Source organism: Suricata suricatta, chromosome 12 (genome assembly GCF_006229205.1).
Source record: "Suricata suricatta isolate VVHF042 chromosome 12, meerkat_22Aug2017_6uvM2_HiC, whole genome shotgun sequence".
NCBI lineage: Eukaryota > Metazoa > Chordata > Mammalia > Carnivora > Herpestidae > Suricata > Suricata suricatta.
Window position 1 is genome coordinate 53,836,203 of NC_043711.1, and position 23,209 is coordinate 53,859,411.

Below are 23,209 nucleotides of genomic sequence, written 5' to 3' on the forward strand. Positions count from 1 at the left end.
TTTGTCAGTTTTAAAAGGAATGCTTTTTTACATTTTAATTTTTTGAAATGGTGTGCATTTAATATGGTAGTATTTTTCCTCGAAAAGCTGTTATTCAAATAAGGTGTGCTTTTTAATCAGTTAACAAGGTCTAGAATAAAAATGCAGTAATGTTTAGTCCATTTGACTTTATTTTTTAGCTAACACGCATTATCAGTGTGCCATTCGTGGCCTCCTGTACATTAGAATGTACATTGTCAGTACTGACAATTAGATTTTCTATTAACCAGCCAAAGTTGGGGTTGCTGTGGGTTCTGAGTTTTAACTTTGTATCTTACTCTTCTTACACTTCCTGTAAGGATATCTTAATGACTTAGAGATGGAAATACCTCATTGCCATGTTCTGTCTTACTAGATGCTGCCAATTTAGTGAATCAGGTAGTTGAGGGAGGAAAGTTAGCAGATAATTTCCCTGGAGACACTGCCGAGTTAAAACTTGAAAGTCCAAGGGCAGTTAATGTTTATTGCATAAATTCAAATCATTGTTTTGAGAAACTACTTCCATCAGGTCCTTGTCCCTGTCCTCTGACAACCAGTAATCAGTTCTCCATCTCTGCAGTTTTGTTATTTTGAGGATGTTGTATAAATGGAGTCATACAGTATATAACTCTTTGAAATTGGCTTTTTTAAATTTCCTAAACATATAACCCTGAGATCTATCCAAGTTGTTACATGTATCAATATCAATTGCTTTTCCCTTTTTATTACTGATGAATATTCCATAGTATGGATGTACCACAGTTTGTTTAAACATTCATCTGTTGAGGGGTGTTCATGTTTCCAGTTTGGTGTATTAATAATATTGCTATGAGTATTCATGCATAGGTTTTTATATGAACGTATGTTTTCATTTCTCTGGGATAAATGCCAGGGAGTGAGCTTGGTGGAAGATATGAAAAATACATGTTTAATTAAAAAATTTTTTTTAAGTTTATTTTTGAAAGGGTGGACGCGAGTGGGGGGAGGCAGAGAGAGAGGAGAGAGAGAACCCCAAGCAGGCTTTGTGCTGTCAGCGTGGAACCAGACACAGGGCTGGATCCCATGAACTGTGAGATCATGACCTGAGCCGAAATTAAGAGTTGGCTGCTTAACTGACCTAAGCCACCCAAGTGCCCCTGCATGTTTAGATTTATAAGTAACTGCCAAACTTTTCCATAATGGCTGTACCATTATACATTCCTGCAGCTATGTAATGAAACCACTGTAGTTTTTTATGCTAGTTCAGTCTTTTTCAATCATAGATGCCAAAATTGAAGATAAACTTATGTGAGAAAAGTCATAAAGTGAAAGATTGATTGATATAGATGTTTTAGTAGAACATACAGTTTCTCAGGAGAATAAAATTTTAGTTCTAGATTCTTTGCTTTGGCAGTCTTTTGTTGACCTTGGTTGAGAAGATTAATAATTTTGAAGAATGAGATTTGTTACTAAATTTTCATGCTAAATCATTTGGCCATTTTGAAATCTGAATACTGAGTTTCTTTTTAGCTCATAATTTCTTTATAAATATTTATCTTTTCCTAAATATTAATAATTTCTGATTCTGTAGCCTCTGCTTTATCTTACTTTGTTTTGTTATGAATTATAATATCCACTGTTTTTTATGACTTAGAATTGTTGAAACACTATAGGGAACTGTTTGCTTACCATCAAAATAGGCAAGGCCCCTAAGTAACCATATCCATACCCAGGCTTTACTAATCACTGTGAAATAGTGTGGGGTGTTTTTAGGCCAAGAAAGCTCTCCAAGAAGTTTGTGAATAAGGGTGGGAATTGACCTTGCCAGAATTCATAGGGAAAATGTCTTCTTGTTTTGTGTGGTGGAAAAGGGTTTTTCATCCAAACATTGCCCTGATTTCTGCATTTCTTACTGAGTATTTTTTTAAGTGATTAGAGGTTTTAATTCTTTAAGTGTTATTTTAAAAAAAATTTATTCATTTTGAGAGAGAGAGAGAGCATGAACAAAGGAGGGACACAAAGAGAGGGAGAAAGAGAATCTCAAGCAAGCTTTGCACTGTCATGCAGAGCCCAATGCGGGGCTCAGTCCTATGAACCTTGAGATCATGACCTGAGCTGAAATCAAGAGTTAACCAGTTGTCGGTTAACAGACTAAGCCACCCAGGTGCCCTGAAAACCGGACATTTTAATCAAACAGTGTGATAATTCTTGATATCAAATTCTCCCACTTCGCTGGAGTTTGCTGTATTTGTTACTATTATTTTTATCTTTGCAGGCTGTCTCCGTGCCAGGGGTTAGACTGATGTATAAAGTTAGGATTTTCTCAGGTCTTTTTTGGTCCTGTGCTTTTCCCTAGGAATGTGCAGTCACTTTCTGATTTTCCCTGTGTATGCACTTGATTCTGAGTGTCTTGGGTTTTAGAGTCTGTTTCCCAGTAGAGGAAAAATAGAAAAATGAAAGAGGAGGGAAAAGGATGCCAGCTCCTTAAATGTCCTGGAAGTCACGGTAGCTGAAGAGGAGGGAGGACCTTGTGATAACTTCGAGTTTGGGGAAGTGCAACAGCAATGGCACCTGCTTCTTTGCCACCTCTGTGATTAGAAACGATAGTCTGTGATCAGGCCATAGATCCCTGATATTTGGAAGTCAGAGTTTGTTTGTTTTCTCCCCACCCTAGCTCCCAGAAGATTTGTGCATGCTGCTCTAGGAACTTTGCACAGCTGCTCTTCATGTGGCTGGGTAGGGGCTGGGTAGCTCCTACTGTGCTGAGTTGCAATTGATTGGATATATGTTCTAAACATTCCCCTGGATTTGCAAGCCTTATATAGACTCCCAAATTCCATCAGACAGATTCTGCTCATGCAGTTGTTGATTTTCAATGATCTTAACAGGAATTATCTTCATTTGGTTCATTTATTCTGTTCCTTATTGCTCTGCTGTTCAAGGTCAGGAATTTTATTTTGATAGTCCTTTCTGTGCTTGGTTCTCAGAAACAAGTCCCTTGTAAAACCAAGTATGCTGTAACTGAATTCCTTTAAAGCATTAGTTGCTGTTTATGATGAAAAATGAAAAACAACTTGAAGTATATGATATTTAAGGATTGCCATAGGAAGAAACTTAAAGAATTTTATTCTTGGTTTGAAAACAACATACACAAGAAAACTACCCCCCCCCACCTTGGCTCCCAAAGTATTTGGGAGACACTAACCTTTCCCTCTACCTCTCATCACAGATCACATGTTTTTCTTTTGGAAGTTTTTCAGGATATTTTCCTTATATTTCAGGACTCTTGCCATTTACATTCTTAGACTCTTTGGGGACATTTCTGTGGACTCTTCTGAGAACCCTTGTCGAAAGTGCTTTAGCCTATATCAGTCTTAACTAGGTGATCAAATGTCCCCTCTTTACACTTCAATTGCAAGGATTTGTCTCTTTCCCTTTATTGGTTATTAACTATTCGCTTTTGATAATAGATACTGTTTTATACTTTATAGTATTTACTTATGCATCTTTATTTCAAAAAGTATTTGAAGATTATAGGCTTCTTAGGAAACCCGGATGTCTTTTCTTTCCTCCCCTTCTTGAGATTGCAATTACCCATGGGAGTAAAGAATAATCTTTTTTGGGAGTTGGTGGGAATATCTGTAGACAGATTAATTACAGATTATCTGTACTTATTCATCATATATTCTCCCTTTTTCCTTCTATTAAAATGATTTTTCTATTTTTCATTATTGCTTATTTGTACATCTTTAACACACAACACAAAGTGGAATTTAAGGCCTGACCCATAAAGAAGAGTTCTAGAACATTCATAATGCACTGTGATTCATAATATAGGCTTGCTTTTAAAACAACTATCCTCTATGTATGCTGAATAACTAGCCTTATACATATCTTCCCCTCTCTCCATTTTTCTTTTCTGCAGAGACCAGGATATGTCTTCAGAATAAAAAAGGGATCTAATTTTCAGATCATGGGTAGCATCAAAGAAGGGAATATTTTGAGGGTTAAGAGCTTTCATTTTTATTAGTTCATGAGTTAAGTCAGAAAGCCAAAATAAAGGATTCATTTCTTCATTAGTTGCCTTCTTAGACCATTTTGGGATGCATATCAAAAGATTCAGGTGGTTATAAGACTACAAGTAGTATTCAAGCCAAGGCAGAATGAACCAAGGATGTTCTTGTGGATACGTTTCAGGAATGGTAAGAGGGAAGAGGCAGGATGACAAGGTAAAAACTACCAATGCAAATCCTGAATTTGATTTGTACATTCCTGAAAATGAAATTAAAAAAAAAACTAATGAATTTATTCCTCCATCTGCATTATAGGATTTGTAAGTTTCAAACATTTTATGTATATACATGCCTAATATAAACCCTGTGTGGATGCTAAATGACAAGTAGTACACATTCTGCAGGTGTATTCCCTGTATCTTCATTCACTCCTAAAATTCATGGCAGTGTCACTTCCACCAATGTTTTTCTAAACTTTTATAGATTTTTCATATTTAGTCTGTATTAAACTAAGGGATTTCCCTTCTTTTCTTAGTTTTTTTTGAGAGTAGTTGTCATAAATAGACATTGAATTTACTTGAATGCTATTTCTGTATCTCTTATGACCATACGGCTTTGTTATGTAGTCTGATAATGTGAATTAACATTGATTGCCTTTTTCTTTTTTTTTCCTTAGTATTGAGCCAGCTTTGCATCACTGGGGCTAATATATATATATATTTTTTCTTTTTTGCATATATGTTTACTTAACAGTATTGATCTGTAGTTTTCTTTTCGTAAAGTCTTTGTTTTATTTTAGTATTAGAGTAATGTTGGCTTCATGAAATGAAATGTACCCTCTTCTGTAAGAGAGTGTGCAGAATCATTATTTCTTCCTTAAATAGTTGGTAGAATTAACCAGTAAAACCATCTGGATCTGGAGTTTACTTTTTTTGAGGAGTTAACAACTACAAATTCACTTTGTTTAGATACAGAGTTAGTCAGGTATCTATTTCTCCTTGTATAGGTTTTGTAGTTTGTGTGTCACCTTTGAGGGAATTGGTTCATTTCATCTAAGCTATCAAACTTATGGGCAGAGAGGGGTTTGTTGTATTTATTATCCTTTTAGTTTCTGCTGTATCAGTGTTAATGTCCCTTCTCTTTTATTTTGGCTAGTGATAATTTGTTTCTTGATTGGTCTGGCTAGAACTAGTTCATCAATTTTATTGATCTTTTCAAAGAACCAGCTTTTGCTTTTGTTTTTCTCCATTGTGTTTCTGTTCTCAATTTCATTGATTTCGGCTCTAATTTTTATTAATTATTTTAAGTTAGTATTATTTTCTTTGTTTGATTTAGATTTATTTTCTAAGTTTCTTGAAGTAGAAGCTTAAGTTATTGATTTTAGGTCTTTTTTAATACAATAAAACCTTGGTTTGTGAGCATAATTCGTTATGGAGATATGTTTGTAATCCAGAGTGCTTGTATGTTAAAGTGAATTTTCCCATAAGAAATAATGGAAATTCAGATGATTCATTCTACAGCCCAAAAATATTCATATAAAATGATTACAATACTGTAATACAATAGAAACTAATAAAGAAAATACAGAATATAAAGAAAAGAAAAATAAATTAGTCTGCACTTAACCTTTGAAAACCTTTGTGGCTGGTGTGAAAGGAGGAGGGTTATTGTGTAAGATGGTTTTCACTATCGCTAATGGAATCGCTACTATCTTTTGGCTCAGTGGAATCTTTTATGCATGGGGGCTATCGTATACACTCACTTGATATTGACTCCAGCACAGTATTAATAAACTCTTGTCATATGCTATATTTAATGTAACTGGCAACAAGGTAGCCGAGGAAAGGGTCTATATCTGCAAGCAGCCTGACCTAGAATGAAGCAAAGTATTTCTAAGCTTACTCTTGCATGGAAATGCAAAGGATTGTCCACAGGTGCTTTGAAGTGACCAAAAAATACATTAGTGCGAGCTGTTGGTACCTTCCAATGTTCTGAAAAACAGTGATTTCTGCCAAACACCACGCCCTGAGACAGAACATTTGATCATGGGAGACGATCACCCACAATCCTGTAGAGAGAGAGCATGGGAGAGAGAAGAACCATTGGCTCAGTTGTGATCATGTAATCGTGTGATGTTTGGTGTCACATACTACTTGTATTTCAAGACATTGCTCATTTATTAAGTTAAAATTTATTAGAAATATTTGCTTATCTTGTGCATCACTCACAGAACAAGTTACTCACAATCCCAAGATTTTATTGTAATGCATTTAAAACTATAAATTTTTCCCTGGGCACTGTTTTGATGCATCCTACAAGTTTTGATGTTCCATTTTGACTTAACTTGAATATATATCTAATTTTTTTTAGACTTCCTCTTTTACCCATGAGTTATTTAGAAATACATTGCTTAATACCCAAATATTTGGGGGAATTTTCCCAGATCTTTTTGCTAGTTGATTTTAATGTAATTTCATTGTGGTCTGAGAATGTACTTTTCATCATTAAAAAAATATTTTTAAGATATATTTTATGGCCCAGAATATAGTGTATCTTTGTGAATGTTCCGAGTGCACTTGAAAAGAATATATATTTAGCAGTTATTGGGTGAAGTGTTCTGCAAATGTCATGGAAGTTAGGTGGTAGTACTATTGAGGTCTCCTTCCTGATTTTCTACTTGTTTTAACAGTTACTGAGTTGAAAGTCTTTTATTAAATTATTTATTTTTTTAATTTTAGAGTTACGGGAGGGGAGCAGAGGGAGAGAAAAGAATCCCAAACAGGCTCCAAGCTTAGTGTGGAGCTAAGTTCAGGGCTTGACATTATGACCTCATGACCCTGAGCCAAAATCAGGAATCAGACATTCACCTGACTGAGCCATCCAGGCACCCCCAAAAAATCTTTAACTATAATTGTGGATTTGCCTATTTCTCTTGTTATATCCATCAGTTTTTGCCTCATGTATTTTATTTTATTTTATTTATTTTTATTAAAAAAATTTTTTTTACTGTTTTATTTATTTTTGATACAGAGAGAGACAGAGCATGAGAAGGGGAGGGGCAGAAAGAGAAGGAGACACAGAACCGGAAGCAGGCTCCAGGCTCTGAGCTAGCTGTCAGCACAGAGCCCGATGTGGTGCTTGAACCCAGGAATGTGAGATCTGACCTGAGCCAAAGCCGGAGGCCTAACCCACTGAGCCACCCAGGCGCCCCACCTCATGTATTTTAAAGCTCTTATTTTAATAGTTTTTTTATTTTAAATTGGAGAGAGAGAGAGCATGAGTGAGGGTGAGGGGCAGAAGGCGGGACGGGGGTTGGGGGTGGGAGGAGATAAGAGAAAGAGAGAGTCAGTCACAAGCAGGCTCCATGCTCAGCATGGAGTCCAATTCAGGTCTCCATCCCACGACCCCAGGACATGAGGGGGAATGAGCCGAAATCAAGAGTTGGATACTCAACCGACTGAGCCCTAAAGCTCTTATTTTAAAGTACATATGTATTTATGATTGTTACATCTTCTTGGAGAATTGACATCTTTATCATTATGTAGTGGCCCTCTTATCCTTGACAGTCTTTCTGATTCTGAAGTCTACTTTAAAATTGATTTGGCTGTACTTTCTTTTGATGAGTGTATAGTATCTTTTTCTATTGTTTTAACTTTTCCTGTCGTATATATAAAATTGGTTTAATGTTTGTTTATTTTCGAGAGAGAGAGAGAGAGAGAGAGAGAGAGAGAGAGAGAGAGGGAGAAAGAGAAAGCAAGCAGGGGAGGGCAGAGAGAGAAAGAGACATAGAATCTGAAGCAGGCTCCAGGCTCTGAGCTGTCAGCTCAAACTCAAAAATTGTGACCTCAGGGCCTGATCCAAAGTTGGATGCTTAACCAACTGAGTCACCCAGCTGCCCCTAAATCTTTATATTTAGTGGACTTTTTGTGGATGGCTTTTAACTTTACCATGCTCGGGTGCCTGGGTAGCTCAGTTGGTTAAGCATCCGACTTCAGCTCAGGTCATGAACTCACAGTTCCATGGGTTTGAGCCCTGCATTGGGCTCTGCGCTGACAGCTCAGAGCCTGGAGCCTATTTCCGATTCTGTGTCTCTCTGCCCCTCTCTTGCTCATACTCTGTTTCTGTCATTCAAAAACAAACATACATTAACTTGACCGGGCTTTTTCATCGAGTCTGACAATTTGTCTTTTAATTGGTGTTTTTAGACCAGTCACATTTAAAGTAATTATTAATATAGTTAGATTAAAATTTACCATCTTGCTAGCTGTTTTTTTCTTTGTTAATATAATTCATTATCAAATTGGTTTCCATACAACACCAAGTGCTCATCCAACATGTGCCCTCCTCAGTGTTCATCACTCACTTTTCCCTCTCCCCCGGCCCCCATCAACCCTCAGTTCTCATTATTTGAGAGTTTCTTATATATACAAAGCCTTATACAAAGCCTCCCTTTTTGTAACTTTTTTTCCCCCCATTTCCCTCCCCCATGGTCTTCTGTTAAGTTATTCAAGATCTGCTTATGAGTGAAAACATGGTATCTGTCTCTCTGCCTGACTTATTTCACTTAGCACAATACCCTCCATTTCCATCCACATTGCTACAAATGGCCAGATTTCATTCTTTCTCATTGTCATGTAGTATTCCATTGTATATATAAACCATATCTTTTTTTTTAAATGTTTATTTATTTATTTTTGAGAGACCAAGGCAGGCAGTGCACAAGTTGGGAAGGGGCAGAGAGAGACACATGCGCAGACTCTGAAGCAGGCTCCAGGCTCTGTGCTGACAGCTCAGATGTGGGGCTTGAATCCACAAACTGTGAGATCATGACCTGAGCTGAAGTCAGATGCTTAACTGACCGAGCTACCCAGGCGCCCCTAAACCACATCTTCTTGATCCATTCGTCAGTTGATCGACATTTAGGCTCTTTCCATGATTTGCTATTGTTGAAAGTGCTGCTATGAACATTGGGGTAGACGTGCCCCTGTGCCTCAGCACTCCTGTATCCCTTGGGTAAATTCCTAGCAATGCTATTGCTTGGTCAGAGGGGAGTTCTATTATTAATTTTTTGAGGAACCTCCTCACTGTTTTCCAAAGCGGCTGCACCAGTTTGCTTTCTCACCAACAGTGTAAGAGGGTCCCCGTTTCTCTCGCCAGCATCTATAGTCTCCTGATTTGTTCATTTTAGTCACTCTGACCAGTGTGAGGTGGTATCTCAGTGTGGTTTTGGTTTGTATTTTCCTGATGATGAGTGGCGCTGAGCATCGTTTCACGTGTCTGTTGGCCATCTGGATGTCCTCTTTGGAGAAGTGTCTATTCATGTCTTCTGCCCATTTCTTCACTGGATTATTGTTTTTTGGGTATGGAGTTTGGTAAGTTCCTTTTAGATTTTGGATACTAGCCCTCTATCTAATATGTCATTTGCATCTATCTTTTCTCATTCCATCAGTTCCCTTTTAGTTTTGTTGACTGTTTGCTTTGCAGTGCAGAAGCTTTTTATCTTGATGAGGTCCCAGTGGTTCATTTTTGCTTTTGATTCCCTTGCCTTTGGAGATGTTGAGTAAGAAATTGCTGCGGTTGAGGTCAAAGAATTTGTTTCTTGCTTTCTCCTCTAGGGTTTTGATGGTTTTCTGTCTCACGTTCTGATCCTTCAGCCATTTTGAGTTTATTTTTGTGTGTGGTGTAAGAAAGTGGTCTAGTTTCATTCTTTGCATTTTGCTGTCCAGTTCTCTCAGCACCATCTGTTAAAGAGGCTGTCCTTTTTCCATTGGATACTCTTTCCTGTCTTGTCAAAGATTAGTTGGCCATACATTTGCAGGTCCAATTCTGGGTTCTCTGTTCTATTCCATTGGTCTATGTGTCTGTTTTTGTGCCAGCACCATACTGGGTTGATGATTATATCTTTGTAGTAGAGGCTGAAGTCTGGGATTGTGATGCCTACTGTTTTGGTTTTCTTCTTCAATATTACTTTTGCTGTTTAGGGTCTTTTGTGGTTCCATACACATTTTAGGATTATTTGTTCTAGCTTCGAGAAGAATGCTGGTGCAATTTTGATTGGGATTGCATTGAATATGTAGATTGCTTTGGGTAATAATGACATTTTAACAATATTTAATTCCCATTCATGAGCATGGAATGTTTTTCCATTTCTTTGTGTCTTCTTCAATTTCCTTCCTAAGTTTTCTATAGTTTTCAGCCTATAGATCTTTTATATCTTTGGTTAGGTTTATTCCTAGGTATTTTATGGTTTTTGGTGCAATTGTGAGTGGGATTAGTTTCTTGATTTTTTTTTCCCATTTCTTCATTATTGGTGTATAAAAATGCAACCGATTTCTGTACATTGATTTTGTACCCTGTGACTTTGCTGAATTCATGGGTCAGTTTAGCAGACTTATGGTGGAGTCCCTCTGGTTTTCCATGTAGAGTATCATGTCGTCTGCGAAAAGTCAAAGTTTGACTTCATCTTTGCCAATTCTGTTGCCTTTTATTTCCTTTTGTTGTCTGATCGGTGATGCTAGGACCTCCATTACTATGTTAAACAACAGTGGTGAGAGTGGCCATCCCTGTCATATTCCTGATCTCTGGGAAGCTCTCAGTTTTTCCCCCGTTGAGGATGATATTAACTGTGGCCTTTTCATAAATGGCTTTTATGATGTTTAAGTATGTTCCTTCTATCTCAGCTTTCTCAAGGGTTTTTATTAAGAAAGGATGCTACTTTGTCAAATGCTTTTTCTGCATCTATTGACAGGATCATATAGTTAAACTGTGACATATCACATGGATTGATTTGCGAATATTGAACCAGCCCTGTAACCCAGGAATGAATCCACTTAATCATGGCGGATAATTTTTTTAATATGCTGTTGAATTCGATTTGCTAGTATCTTGTTGAGAATTTTTGCATCCATATTCATCAGGGATATTGGCCTGTAGTGGTGTTTTTTTTTCTTTTTTTTTTTTTTGCTAGTCTGTGTCTGGTTTGGGAATCAAAGTGATTCTGCTTATAGAATGAGTCCAGAAGTTTTCCTTCCATTTCTGTTTTTTGAAGCAGCTTGAGAAGGATTGGTATTAACTCTGTTTTAAAAGTCTGGTAGATGGGGCACCTGGGTGGCTCAGTCAGTTGAGCATCTGGCTTCAGCTCAAGTCATGATCTCTTGGTTCGTGGGTTCAAGCCCCACGTCAGGCTTGTGATGACAGCTAGCTCAGAGCCTGAAGCCTGTTTTCAGATTCTGTGTCTCCCTCTGTCTCTGACCCTCTCCTGCTCACGCTGTCTGTCTCTCAAGAATAAATGAAACATTTATTTTTAATGTTCTGGTAGGATTCACCAGGGAAGCCATCTGGTCCAGGACTCTTATTTGTTGGGAGATTTTTGATAACTGATTCAATTTCTTCACTAGTTATGGGTATGTTCAAATTTCCTATTTCTTTTCATTTGAGTTTTGGTAGTGTGTGTATGTTTAGGAATTTGTCCATTTCTTCTAGGTTGTCCAGTTTGTTGGCATATAATTTTTCATAGTATTCCCTGATAATTGCTTGTACTTCTGAGGGATTGGTTGTAATAAATCCATTTTCATTCATGGTTTTATCTGTTTGGGTCCTCTCTCTTTTCTTTTTGAGAAGCCTGACTAGAGGTTTATCAATTTTGTTTGTTTTTTCAGAAAATCAACTCTTGGTTTTGTTGATCTGTTCTGTTTTTTGGATTCTATATTGTTTATTTCTGCTCTGATCTTTATTATTTCTCTTCTTCTGCTGGGTTTGGGGTGTCTTTGCTGTTCTGCTTCTAGTTCCTTTAGGTGTGTTGTTAGATTTTATGTTTGGGATTTTTCTTATTTCTTGAGATAGGCCTGGCTTGCAATGTATGTTCCTCTTAGGACTGCCTTTGCTGCATCCCAAAAGGTTTGGATTGTTGTATTTTCATTGGTTTCCATAGATTTTTTTAATTTCTTTGCAAAATGCCTGGTTGACCCATTTGTTCTTTGGTAGGATGTTCTTTAACCTCCAAGCTTTGGAGGTTTTCCAGACCTTTTCCTGTGGTTCATTTCAAGTTTCATAGCATTGTGATCTGAAAGTGTGGATGGTATGATCTCAGTTCTTTTATATTTATTGAGTGTTGCTTTATGACCCAGTATGTGATCTATCTTGGAGAATGTACCATATGCATAACTCTAGAAGAAGTGTATTCCACTGCTTTGGGATGTAGAGTTCTAAATATTAACATCTGTCAAGTCCATCTGGTCCAATGTGTCATTCAGGGGCATGGTTTCTTCACTAACTTTCTGTCTGGTTGATCTATCCATTGCTGTAAGTGGAGTATTAAAGCCCCCTGCAATTAGCACATTCTTATCAATAAGATTGCTTATGTTTGTGATTGTTTTATACATTTGGGTGCCTCTGAATTGGGTGCATAGACATTTATAATTTTTAGCTTTTCCTGATGGATAAACCCTGTAATTACTGTATAATGCCCTTCTTCATCTCTTGTTACATACAACCTTAAGTTTAAAGTCAAGTTTGTCCAATATAAGTATGACTACTCCAGCTTTCTTTTGACTTCCAGTTTGCTAGCTGTTTTCTATTTGTTGCATTTCTTTTTTCTTTTGTCTTCTGTAGTGTGAATTGAGCTTTTTATTAGTATTATATCCTCCCTGTTGACTTATTTATACTTACTTAAAATGGTTTTTAGTTGTTGCCTTTGGGTTTATGGTATATGTTTTAAAATAATTTGAGTATCCCTTCAAATGATACCACTTCACATGTAGTGCATGTATCTTAATAGTTTATGTTCCTAATTCTTCCTTTCACTGTCACTGTTATATATTTTGTCACATATGCTATAAATACCCAGTACATTGTTCCTGCTTTAAACAGTTGTATTTTAGAGCAATTAAAAATCTGAAAGAGAAAATATTTTATTTTACTTACATTTATTCATTTTTTGTGTAGATCCAAGCTTCTCACCTGTATCATATTCCTTCTGCCTGAAGAACTTCCTTTAATAATTCTTGTATGGTGGGTCTGCTGGCAATGAATTCTTTGTTTCTGTTTGTCTGAGAGAACATTTTTTTTACTTATGAAGAATATGTCACTGATATAGAGTACAGGTTGGGCAATTTTTTTCTTTTAGCATTTTTAAGTTGTCACTCCATTGTCTTACATGCAAAGTTTCTGACAAAGTTTATTAAAATCCTTATTTTTGTTCCACTGTATGCAATATGTTTTCCCCTCTCTGGCTACCTTCAAGATTTTCTCTGCTTTTCAGCAATTTAAATATGATAGGCCCAGGTGTGTGTATTTTGGTAGGGGAGAATATAATTACCTCTTTTGTTTTTGGAGCTTCTTAAGTCTGTAGTTTTGTGTCTTGTCACTGATTTTTGTAAGTTCTTGGGCATTCTAATAATTCTCCATTCTTTCTCCTGCCATTCTAAGTATGGGTATGTTACATTGTTTGATAGTTTCCCACCGTACTCAGACGTTCTCCTCTGTTTTATTTTCCTACTTTTTTTTTCTTCTTTACAGGTCAGTTTGGGTAATTTCTGTTAGCTTACCTTCAAGTTAACTGATTCTTTTTTCAGCTGTTTCCAGTCAAATCAACTTTTGTTCTTTGTTACTGTTTTTATTTCTATAATTTTCACTTGATCCTTTCTTATAATTTCCATGTCTCTAAATTTATAACTCTCTGATCTTGCGTGTTGTTTGTCCATTAAAGCCTTTAACATATTAAGTATGTTTTAAATTCCCTTCTAGGTCTAGTTCTCATGGTTGCTTTGTTTCTTCAAGGTGTTTTTTGGGCATACTTCATAATTTTTTTTGTCGAAAGCTGAACATAGGACAGGAAATACTGAAGTGAATATTTACTATGCTTGAATAAGACTGCACATTTCTACTAGACCCTGGCATCATGGGCTGAGCCAAAACCAAGAGTCAGATGCTCACCTGACTGAGCCACTGGAATTTGTGTTAATTTGTTAGGGGTTGGGCTGTGTTTGAAGTTTATTACTCCATGGTTACCAGAGTTGATACTTGTTCTTGCCATGGGAACCCAGAGACTTCAAGTTTTTCTAGTGTCCTTTGTTTCCTAACATCCCTTATTTCCATGCTTAGCTTTGGATTTTCCCTTTATGCTATTGCTTAGAGTCTATCTTACAGCTATATTCCACTGTTATTTTACCTCAGGGCTTCTTAATGTGGTAATGTAGGGTAAGGGAAGAATTCTTGATGGTCTGTTACGCCTCAGATTTAGGCAGGTACTAGAATCTGGGTCTTATAGGTGTGGCCTACACAAAACTTTACACTCCAATTCCTTGGGTAGAGTTTCTCCTTTTCTTTCTTTTTACCCACTTGTAGTGTCCAGGTTAATTTTTTTTAAAACATAAGGATTTTACTTATTTTTATATTATTAAAAATTTTTTAATTAAAACAATTTTTCATGTTTATTCTTAAGAGAAAGAGACAGAGCATGAATGGAGGAGGGGCAGAGAGAGAAGGAGATACAGAATCTGAAGCAGTCTCCAGGCTCTGAACTATCAGCACAGAGCGTGACATGGGACTTGAACTCATGAACCAGGATATCATGACCTGATTCAAAGTTGTATGTTTAACCCATTGAGCCACCCAGGTGCCCCTAACTGGCTGAGCCACTGAGGTGCCCCTAAAATGTAAGGTTTTTAAAGATTTTAAAGCTCTCTTACCCTGTATTAAGGTTATTGATACTTTACAGAGAGTGAAAATTGGGTGTAAATTATCCTGTCTCTTTTCCTTTCCTTCAACTATACTGGGATTCCACCAGTGTTCTCAGAGTACAGGCTTTGATGAATTTTTCTTTGCAGACTAAGCCTTTTGTTCCATAGGGAGATGAGGGAAATCGATCTGGGCTGATTGGCATTGGCTGTTCTATTCTTCAAGCTCCATAGGTAGGGGTGAGTGCAAGGATGAGGAGCTTTTTCTACACATTCCCAGATCCTCCCTGCATTAGAGATTTTTTTTTTAGATTCCTGAAAAAAAGTGTATAATAGGGTGGGAGCTTTATTATGATTGCAGTCCCCAGGGGCTTTACACCCTCATGTTTAGCCCACATAGTCTTAAGCAGTTTGTCAAAATTATGTTTTAAATCCTCCTAACTGCAGTGGAATTCTCCCATGCTCTTGGGACTGTATTTCCTTTAGACAGAGAGAAAGTTTTCCCTTTTTCTGAGTTTTAGGTACTTAATCAGCCTCTGTTTTGCTCTATCTCTGCTGTATTTAAAAAATTTATGTATGGATGCTTTTTTGAGTATAGTTGACATACAGTGTTACATTAGTTTCAGGTATACAGCTTAGTGATTTGACAAGTTTATACATTATGCTATGTTCACCTCAAGTGTAACTATCATCTGTCTCTTTATATCATTATTAGTTTGTTACATTGACTGTATCCTTTTTGCTGTGCCTTTTATTTCCGTGACTTATTCCATAACTGGAAGCCTGTATTAACCTTTTCCCCTTCACCCATTTTGCCCAACCTCCCATCTCTGCTGTATTGCCTAGAGGTTGGATCAGGAGAAAATGGGGTTCAGGTAGGAAGAGTGTAATTCTTTTCACTCAGAGTAACTTGTGAGACTTACCTTAGGGCTCAGCATATCATCAATTTTGGTAAAAGATCTTTGTGCTTGATAGAGTATTCTGCAGTTATTGGGTATTGTAGGTCTGGTTAATCATGCTATTCAAATCTATATTTTTATCCTTTTCTAATCTCTTTCTGAGTCATTTGTCAGCTACTTAGGAGGTATTAAAAGTTTCCCCATTATGATTATGAATGTTTTTCACTATTTGTAACTTTTCCAACTTTCACTTTATAAATTTGAAGGCTCTGTTATTACGTACGAATTTTAAATTGTTATATCTTACTGATGAGTTATACTTTAATCCTATGAATTATATACCTATAAATGCTTTTTGCATTAGTCTACTTAGAGTACTATTAATATGGCTAGAGAGGCTTTCTTTTAGTTTGTCTATATGACCTTTCTATACTTTATAACTGTTTTCTTTTCTTTTTAAGTTTGTTTATTTTTGAGAGATACCAAGACAGTGTGAGCAGGGGAGGGGCAGAGAGAGAGAGAGAGAGAGAGAGAGAGAGACCCCGACTGAACCCGAGAGACAGAGAGAGCGAGCGAGCGAGTGAGCGAGCATGCGGGCGAGACCCTGACCAACCCCAACCGACCCAATCCCGATGTGGGCTCAAATTCAGGAAACTGTGAGATCATGACTTGAGTTGAAACTGAGAGTCAGACGCTTAACCAACTGAGCCAACCAGCTGCCCTTTTTTCTTTTTTAAAAATAATTTATTTATTTATTTTTTTAAATTTTTTGTTTTGTTTTTTTTTTTAATTTATTTTTTGATACTGAGAGACAGAGCATGAGAGAGGGAGGGGCAGAGAGAGAAGGAGACACAGAACTGGAAGCAGGCTCCAGGCTCTGAGCTAGCTGTCAGCACAGAGCCCGACGCGGGGCTCGACCCCACGACCGTGAGATCTGACCTGAGCCGAAGCCGGAGCCTCAACCGACTGAGCCACCCAGGCACCCCTATTTATTTTTGAGAGAGAGCATGCGCGCGTGGAGGAGAGGCTGGGGGGGGGAGGGGAGGGAGGGAGGCACAGAATCCGAAACAGACTCCAGCCTCTGAGTTGTCAGCACAGAGCCCAGTGCAGGGCTTGACCTCTCAAACCATGAGGTCAAGACCTGAACCGAAGTCTGATGCTCAACCACCTGTGACACCCAAGTGCCCCTATTTTTAACTGTTTTCTATCTTTTTAGTTTAGGAGTGATTTTTGTGAACACCATAATAGTTGAATTTTGTTCTTTATTGTAATAATTTTTGTCTTTTGGTCTGATTATATTAGTGTAGTTACTAGAATATTCAAGTTGATATTTGACACCTTACATTTTGTTTTTATATTAAGCTCTACTTGTTCTGTGATCTTTCCTCCTTTTTGCATTTATTTGGTCATAATTTGTATTATCATAGCAATTATATATTCTTCTAATTTGTATAATAATAGCAATTATATACTCTTTTATTACTTTTTAAATGTTTACTCCAGAGATTAAAACATATATTTCCTTCCTTTTAAAAAATTTGCTTGTTTTTCAATATTTAATAATAGTTGAATTCAAAAGGTACAAAAGATTTTGTGATAGGACATCCTCTCTCACTTCTGTCCACTAGCCACCCCATTCTTCAGCTTCCTCAGGAATGTGTATAGACCAGTACAGTCATCTGTCCTTTTTACTGGCCCCCAAACATATTGTGTTTACTGCTCTTCTAGCTAGAAGTCTTGGTCTATATCTTTCTGCTTATTCATCCATTTTCTCATCCTTTAAAACTCAGTTAAAACTTTTCAAAAAGCTTTCTGAACAAATCTTTTTTTTTTTTTTTTAACGTTTTTACTTATTATTGACTGAGCATGAGCAGGGGAGGGGCAGAGAGAGGGAAGCAGGCTTCAGGCTCTGAGCTGTCAGCATAGAGCCCGATGTGGGGCTCGAACTCACAAACTGCGAGATCATGCTCTGAGCTGAAATTGGACGCTTAACTCGAGCAAATCTATTCTTAACTGATCTTCTAATAGTAATTGCAGTTTTCCTCACACATTTTAGCCTAATGATATGGTTTTGTGCTAGTTTCTTTTTGTTTTAAGTATGGAAATCTGACTTTCTGGCCCAGATTGTGAGTTCCTTGAGGGCAGGATAATATACTTTCATTTGGTCTGTATAATGCTGAGCATATAGCACATGTTCCCCAAATACTTGTTTAATTAAATTGCTTCTCGGGTAATGGCTGTCAGAAGGTCATTTTTCACAAAAATTTCAATTGTCATGCATCCTCAATTGTACATGGTAGATACGGTTTTAAGAGTTAGTTTTGAATACAATATTGCAGACATAGTTTGCAAACTACTTAAAAAAATATTTGCTTATAAAATTGTGTTATTTTATATACTTGTTTTGCATTTCATTTTACTTTAAGTTTAAAATTAATAGCCATTCTTAATTCAGTATGACAGTGTAAAAATATTCATTGCTACTTATGCACTTCCTTAAGTACTAACAAGTTAGCACTTTCTTCAGACTATCTTCTTTGTTGATTATAATTTTTTGTCATCATATTTGTGAAAAATTAGAAAATACTGAGAAATATTAGGAAAAAATACCCTGCTCCTACCAGTGAGAGATAAATATTAACATAAATGTATAAATTCAGTTTTTTCTGAGTATATGCAATAGATAAGCTCCCCATCTAAGTTTTCTACTTCATAATTCTTAATGTTTACTTTTCAGCTTTTCCTAAAAGGATTCCTGTACACCTTAGAAGTGCTTGAAGAAGAGTGATAAAGGCAAGTATACAACTCTCTCTGGTTAGTGAAGTAACTTGGTTCATAGCCAAACCAAAAAGTTTTGGTCACTTTATCAGAAAAGAAAAAAATTAAAAAAACAAAAAGATAATTTGTATATAATTTGATTGGTTTTCCAGAGCACCCTCCTGAACATTTACCAGACTTTTATTAAACTTTCTTTTTTTTTTTTTTTTTAAATGTTTGTTTATTTTTGAGAGAGAGACAGAGCACCAGTGGGAAGAGGCAGAGAGAGGAGACACAGAATCCAAAGTGGGCTCCAGGCTCTGAGCGGTCAGCACAGAATCCGATTCGGGGCTCGAACCCACAAACTGTGAGATCATGACCTGAGCCAAAGTCGGACACTTAACCGACTGAGCCACCCAGGTGCCCCTACATTTGCCAGATTTTTAAAACATAACTTTTAAGCTTATTTCTGATGTTAATTCAGAATAGATTGTTTCATGAATGTGAAGTACTGGTGTATTATGTCTCTGTAGAAAAATGGTTAAAATTTCTGTGGATTTAATAAAGTCCTGAAATGCTTGGTCTGTTTATAGCTACCTTTTCCTTCTCTTTTCTCTACTTTGTATTTTTTCCCCTCGCCCCCCTTTTCCCTCACATCCTTCTACTCCCTTTTCTCTTTCTCTGCCTATTCTGGTTTACTTATAAGAACTTAACTTTTCAGAGAAGCTGAGTGAATAAAAGAGAAGCCAACATTTCTATCTTATGACACTTTGTGGTTGAACTTGTTTGTGTTAAACCAGGTATCTCAGTATATTGTTTGGAGAGTTCTATAAACCGAGCAATGGTACTCATTTGAATTTGCTGTCTTGGAGGAGAAAATAAGGGACTCCTAAAAAACTTTGACATTGAATTCATTTAGTGCTCGTATTCTTACTGTCTGCAGTATATCATCACTGTCTTTGGTAGTTTGGGCACAATATTTCACCTTCCTTCATGTTTGGTATATATTAAATTGTAGCCTTAAAGGTTTATGTTGGCCTACAGAAAATTTTAACAAGCTTCAAAGTTTTGACCATATTTTTTGTTTGTATTGTTACCACAGTGATACAGATAATAGATACAAGTATAAATACTAGTACATTTTAGAGTCAGTGCAACACGTTTTTAAAAATTCTTATATTAGAACTTGATGTTTAAAGCTTAATTTAGGTTTCTTTAGGGTTTCATGCTAAATAAGCCTCTGCTACTTAGTATGATTAAGGCATGTCTTTCTTGCCTTTAGAAATCCCAGAATGTATTACTGTTCTAGTATATAACCTTTGCAGCTGTGTAGACAGCCTGTGCAAGCTTTGGCTTGGAAATTGACACCCTATTTCTAGGTTTTCCTTGGAATGCTGTTATTTTTATTTGTAATCCATCATCATTTCCAATTACTTGAAAATAAAAATTATGTACAAATGCTGGTAAAATCTCAAATGAAGTTATATTAAAATTGCATTGTGTGTTTTTTTTAATTAGCAGATGGCCATTTGATTAGCTTATAACACTACCCAAAGAAACAGGTTTATAGGTATCTTTATATATAAGACAAGTAAAGTACGTTACTTGGTTTTCCAGCTAACCTTGACACTATTTCTTTAATCATGGTATCTTTTACTCTCATGGGAGAAACTTATTTTATATATTTTGCTTCCAAAAGCAACGACAAAATCAATTGTATTATTTATCTAATGCAATACAAATAAGGAGAAAGGTAAATTACTACCATATTATCCGTCTGTTGGTTTCACATCCTCCCATCCTCTCAGGGTCTAAATTGCCCATATTAGTTATTGGATTATCTTGGTTATATAGCCCTATTCTCTGAGGAGTTCGGTGCTTTGTAGGGTGGAAATAATTCAGTAACTGTTAGTCTGCCCCACAAACTCATGAGGAAGGGTGAGTATAATTAAATATATGTACTACTGGCAATATTGGCAGTACTTTTGCCCTCAAGGAACTCCAGAAAATTCCAGTAAAGGCCAACACAGTTTTTAACTAATAAGGATTAAGAATTTCTTTCTGAGCTCACCCAGTGGGAAGAGGAAAAACAAAAGCAGTGTATACTTCTCATGACTGCTACTCATTTGTCTAATTTAGGAGCAAAGAATTTTGTGGTATTTAGAAAGTAGGAAGGTACTGGTAAAAGACAAATTTTGTCTTAAGTTTGTCATGATGCTTATGCCCCTGAGTCAGGAAGAGGTCAGGAGATGGGTAAATAAGCATGAAGGAATATGGACAGCAGAGCCACAATGATAATGCCATATACATGGTTAGAAGGTCTTCCTTCTGAGAGTAGTTACCAGGAAGAAAACTAGAGAGTTTGCATTCCTGTTCCTCTGAACTCTAGTAGCCTTTAGTTCACAGTGAAGTCTTACATTCCAGCTTGTTAATGCTTTCTGGATTGCTACTTGGTGGCAAGGAGTTTCCATATCCCCAGAACATGACCATGGTAGGGCTTTACTAGTAGTGACAGGCTGTTCAGAGTACTTGGTAGTGTAGGGAGTTTTAAAGCTCGTTAAACAAAAAATTGGGGGAAAATAGGGAAGTAAAGAACCTCTATACCGTATTTTGTTCTCAGGTTCTTTGCATTAATACAAATTTATATATTTGCAGAAACTCAATACAAAAATGCTGTTTTCTTTGCATTAAGAAAACTCCCATCCCTGCCATCTCCTCTCCTCTTTTTTTTTGCATGTGATTTCCATAACCAGCAGTTGTGCTGACTTGACACCTCTTAGTTTCAGCTTCCTTTTAATTTCCTGCATTTAGTATTGGTGTATGACTGCATTTTGACCTTTCTTTTTCTCTACTCTTCTGTCTACCCAGTTACTGTATTATTTCATTGCTTTTGAATTTTGTGGATATGTGGGAAGCTTCTGTCAGAGATTAACCTATTCAGAGAAAGGGATTTCTTTGAATCTCTTTTTTGTAGGGTAGGGTGGGGATGGGGACTAACTCCCAACTTTCCAGCACTTGTCCATTTGAAATGTAAACTGTCTTGCCTCTTGTTCCCCACCTCTGGAGTGACTGAATCTCTCTTCTTGATAGTTGGTACAGAGCAAAGCTCCAGCCTGTGTGAAGACAGATTCTGTGTGGATCATTTGCTCATGTGGTGCCAGATGGTCCTTTGTGTTCAGCAGAGAATTCCACTTATAAGATTTTTGTTTCCATTTTCTTCTCAATAGAGTAAACCTGTCACCCCTGTTTACCAGTGACCTTGGTGAATAGGAATGGTAACAAGAAATTCCTCTTTTCCATTTCCACGTTAGAGTGGGATGTCCACTCCTCATTGTTATTCTTTGAATTTACTTTGCTGAGTTTCAGCATATGGACAATTAACTGTGGTTATGACTGAGAGGAATTAAATTGCCTCAGCCAGACTGTACATATTGAATGGTCTGTTCCCTCTTGATTTCCCAAGTAATGTCTGTTCTGTAAACTATTATTATGGTTTCCATTCCAAGATGACTCCTCTGGTATTCAGTTCTTCATGTATTGAAACCTGTAGGGATTTTTTTTTTAAACATTGCTATTCTCATTTGCTGTGTACTTATTTTTAGCTTTTTCTCCTGTTCTAGAAAGTAATCATTACCCATTACCTAGAAAACTGTCTTTTAATCTTCTGATTAAAGATTGCTTAATGATAGTGCCTATTTGGCTAGTGGCATGGTTTTTTCTTTAATACTGGAGATTTTGCATGGATTTATAATAAGAGGCTCTTTTCTTTTCTTTTCTTTTTAAGCATTAGATAGGCATGAAGCCTCCGTCTCACAGCTGCATGTGTAGTTACTGTTGAAGCAAATGCCTACCTAATTTGACAGTTTTGGTGTGTTTAAAATTTTTTGAGTTTGCAAATAAGCATATTAAATCTACTGATGGAGCCTTCGGGCAGTGAACAGTTATATGAGGACCCTGATCCTGGAGGCAAATCCCAAGATGCAGAGGCCAGAAAGCAGACAGAATCAGAACAAAAGTTGTCTAAAATGACCCACAATGCTTTGGAGAACATTAATGTGATTGGCCAAGGCTTGAAGCATCTCTTCCAGCACCAGCGCAGGAGGTCATCAGTGTCTCCACACGATGTGCAACAAATTCAGGCAGATCCAGAACCTGAAATGGATCTGGAAAGCCAGAACGCATGTACTGAAATTGATGGTGTCCCCACCCACCCCACAGCTCTGAATCGTGTCCTGCAGCAGATTCGAGTGCCACCCAAAATGAAGAGAGGGACGAGCTTACATAGTAGGCGGGGTAAGCCAGAGGCCCCAAAGGGAAGTCCCCAAATCAACAGGAAATCTGGCCAGGAGATGGCAACTGTTATGCAGTCAGGCCGACCCAGGTCTTCATCCACAACTGATGCTCCAACCAGCTCTGCTATGATGGAAATAGCTTGTGCTGCTGCTGCTGCATGTCTGCCAGGGGACGAGGCAACTATGGAGCGGGTAAGTCTGCCAGGTTTCCTTTTTCTGTTAACTTACCATTCTTTGTATCTAGGATTCAAACTTCTTTTTGGTAGCTAAAAAGAGATATCTCAGCAAATACCTCAAAGTTGTGGTAAAAAATAGTTTTTCCCCCATTAAATATATGGGATGAATAATACTCATTCTAGCTAGTGAATAGATGCCTATAAATATATTCCTGTTTGCTTCCTAACATATTGCTATGTTTTATTTTACCCTTTTGCTAAAACCTTCAGTATCTTTCAAGTGCCTTTTATGTGTTAGAGGGCTCAATTTTTAGATAGAACAGCAGAGATGATTTTTGTTTTGGTCTTGCACATGAATTGACCTCTAGAATCTGGGTTTGTCTGTGCTTCGCATGAGAC

General features: G+C 37.0%; 1 protein-coding gene across 5 annotated transcripts in view; it reads left to right on the forward strand.

Moving 5' to 3' along the window:
* Positions 1-22,129: 22,129 nt before the first annotated feature.
* The window catches only part of TMCC1 (transmembrane and coiled-coil domain family 1), a 190,418-nt gene continuing 189,338 nt past the window's right edge, over positions 22,130-23,209 (forward strand). For all 5 annotated transcript variants that reach the window (XR_003900805.1, XM_029916466.1, XM_029916463.1 and 2 more), the window contains exon 1: positions 22,130-22,826. Coding sequence is in view for 4 of the 5 variants with exons in the window: in XM_029916466.1 (XP_029772326.1) it covers positions 22,260-22,826 (567 nt within the window). In the remaining variant the exon portion in view is untranslated. The remainder of the gene's footprint in view (positions 22,827-23,209) is intronic.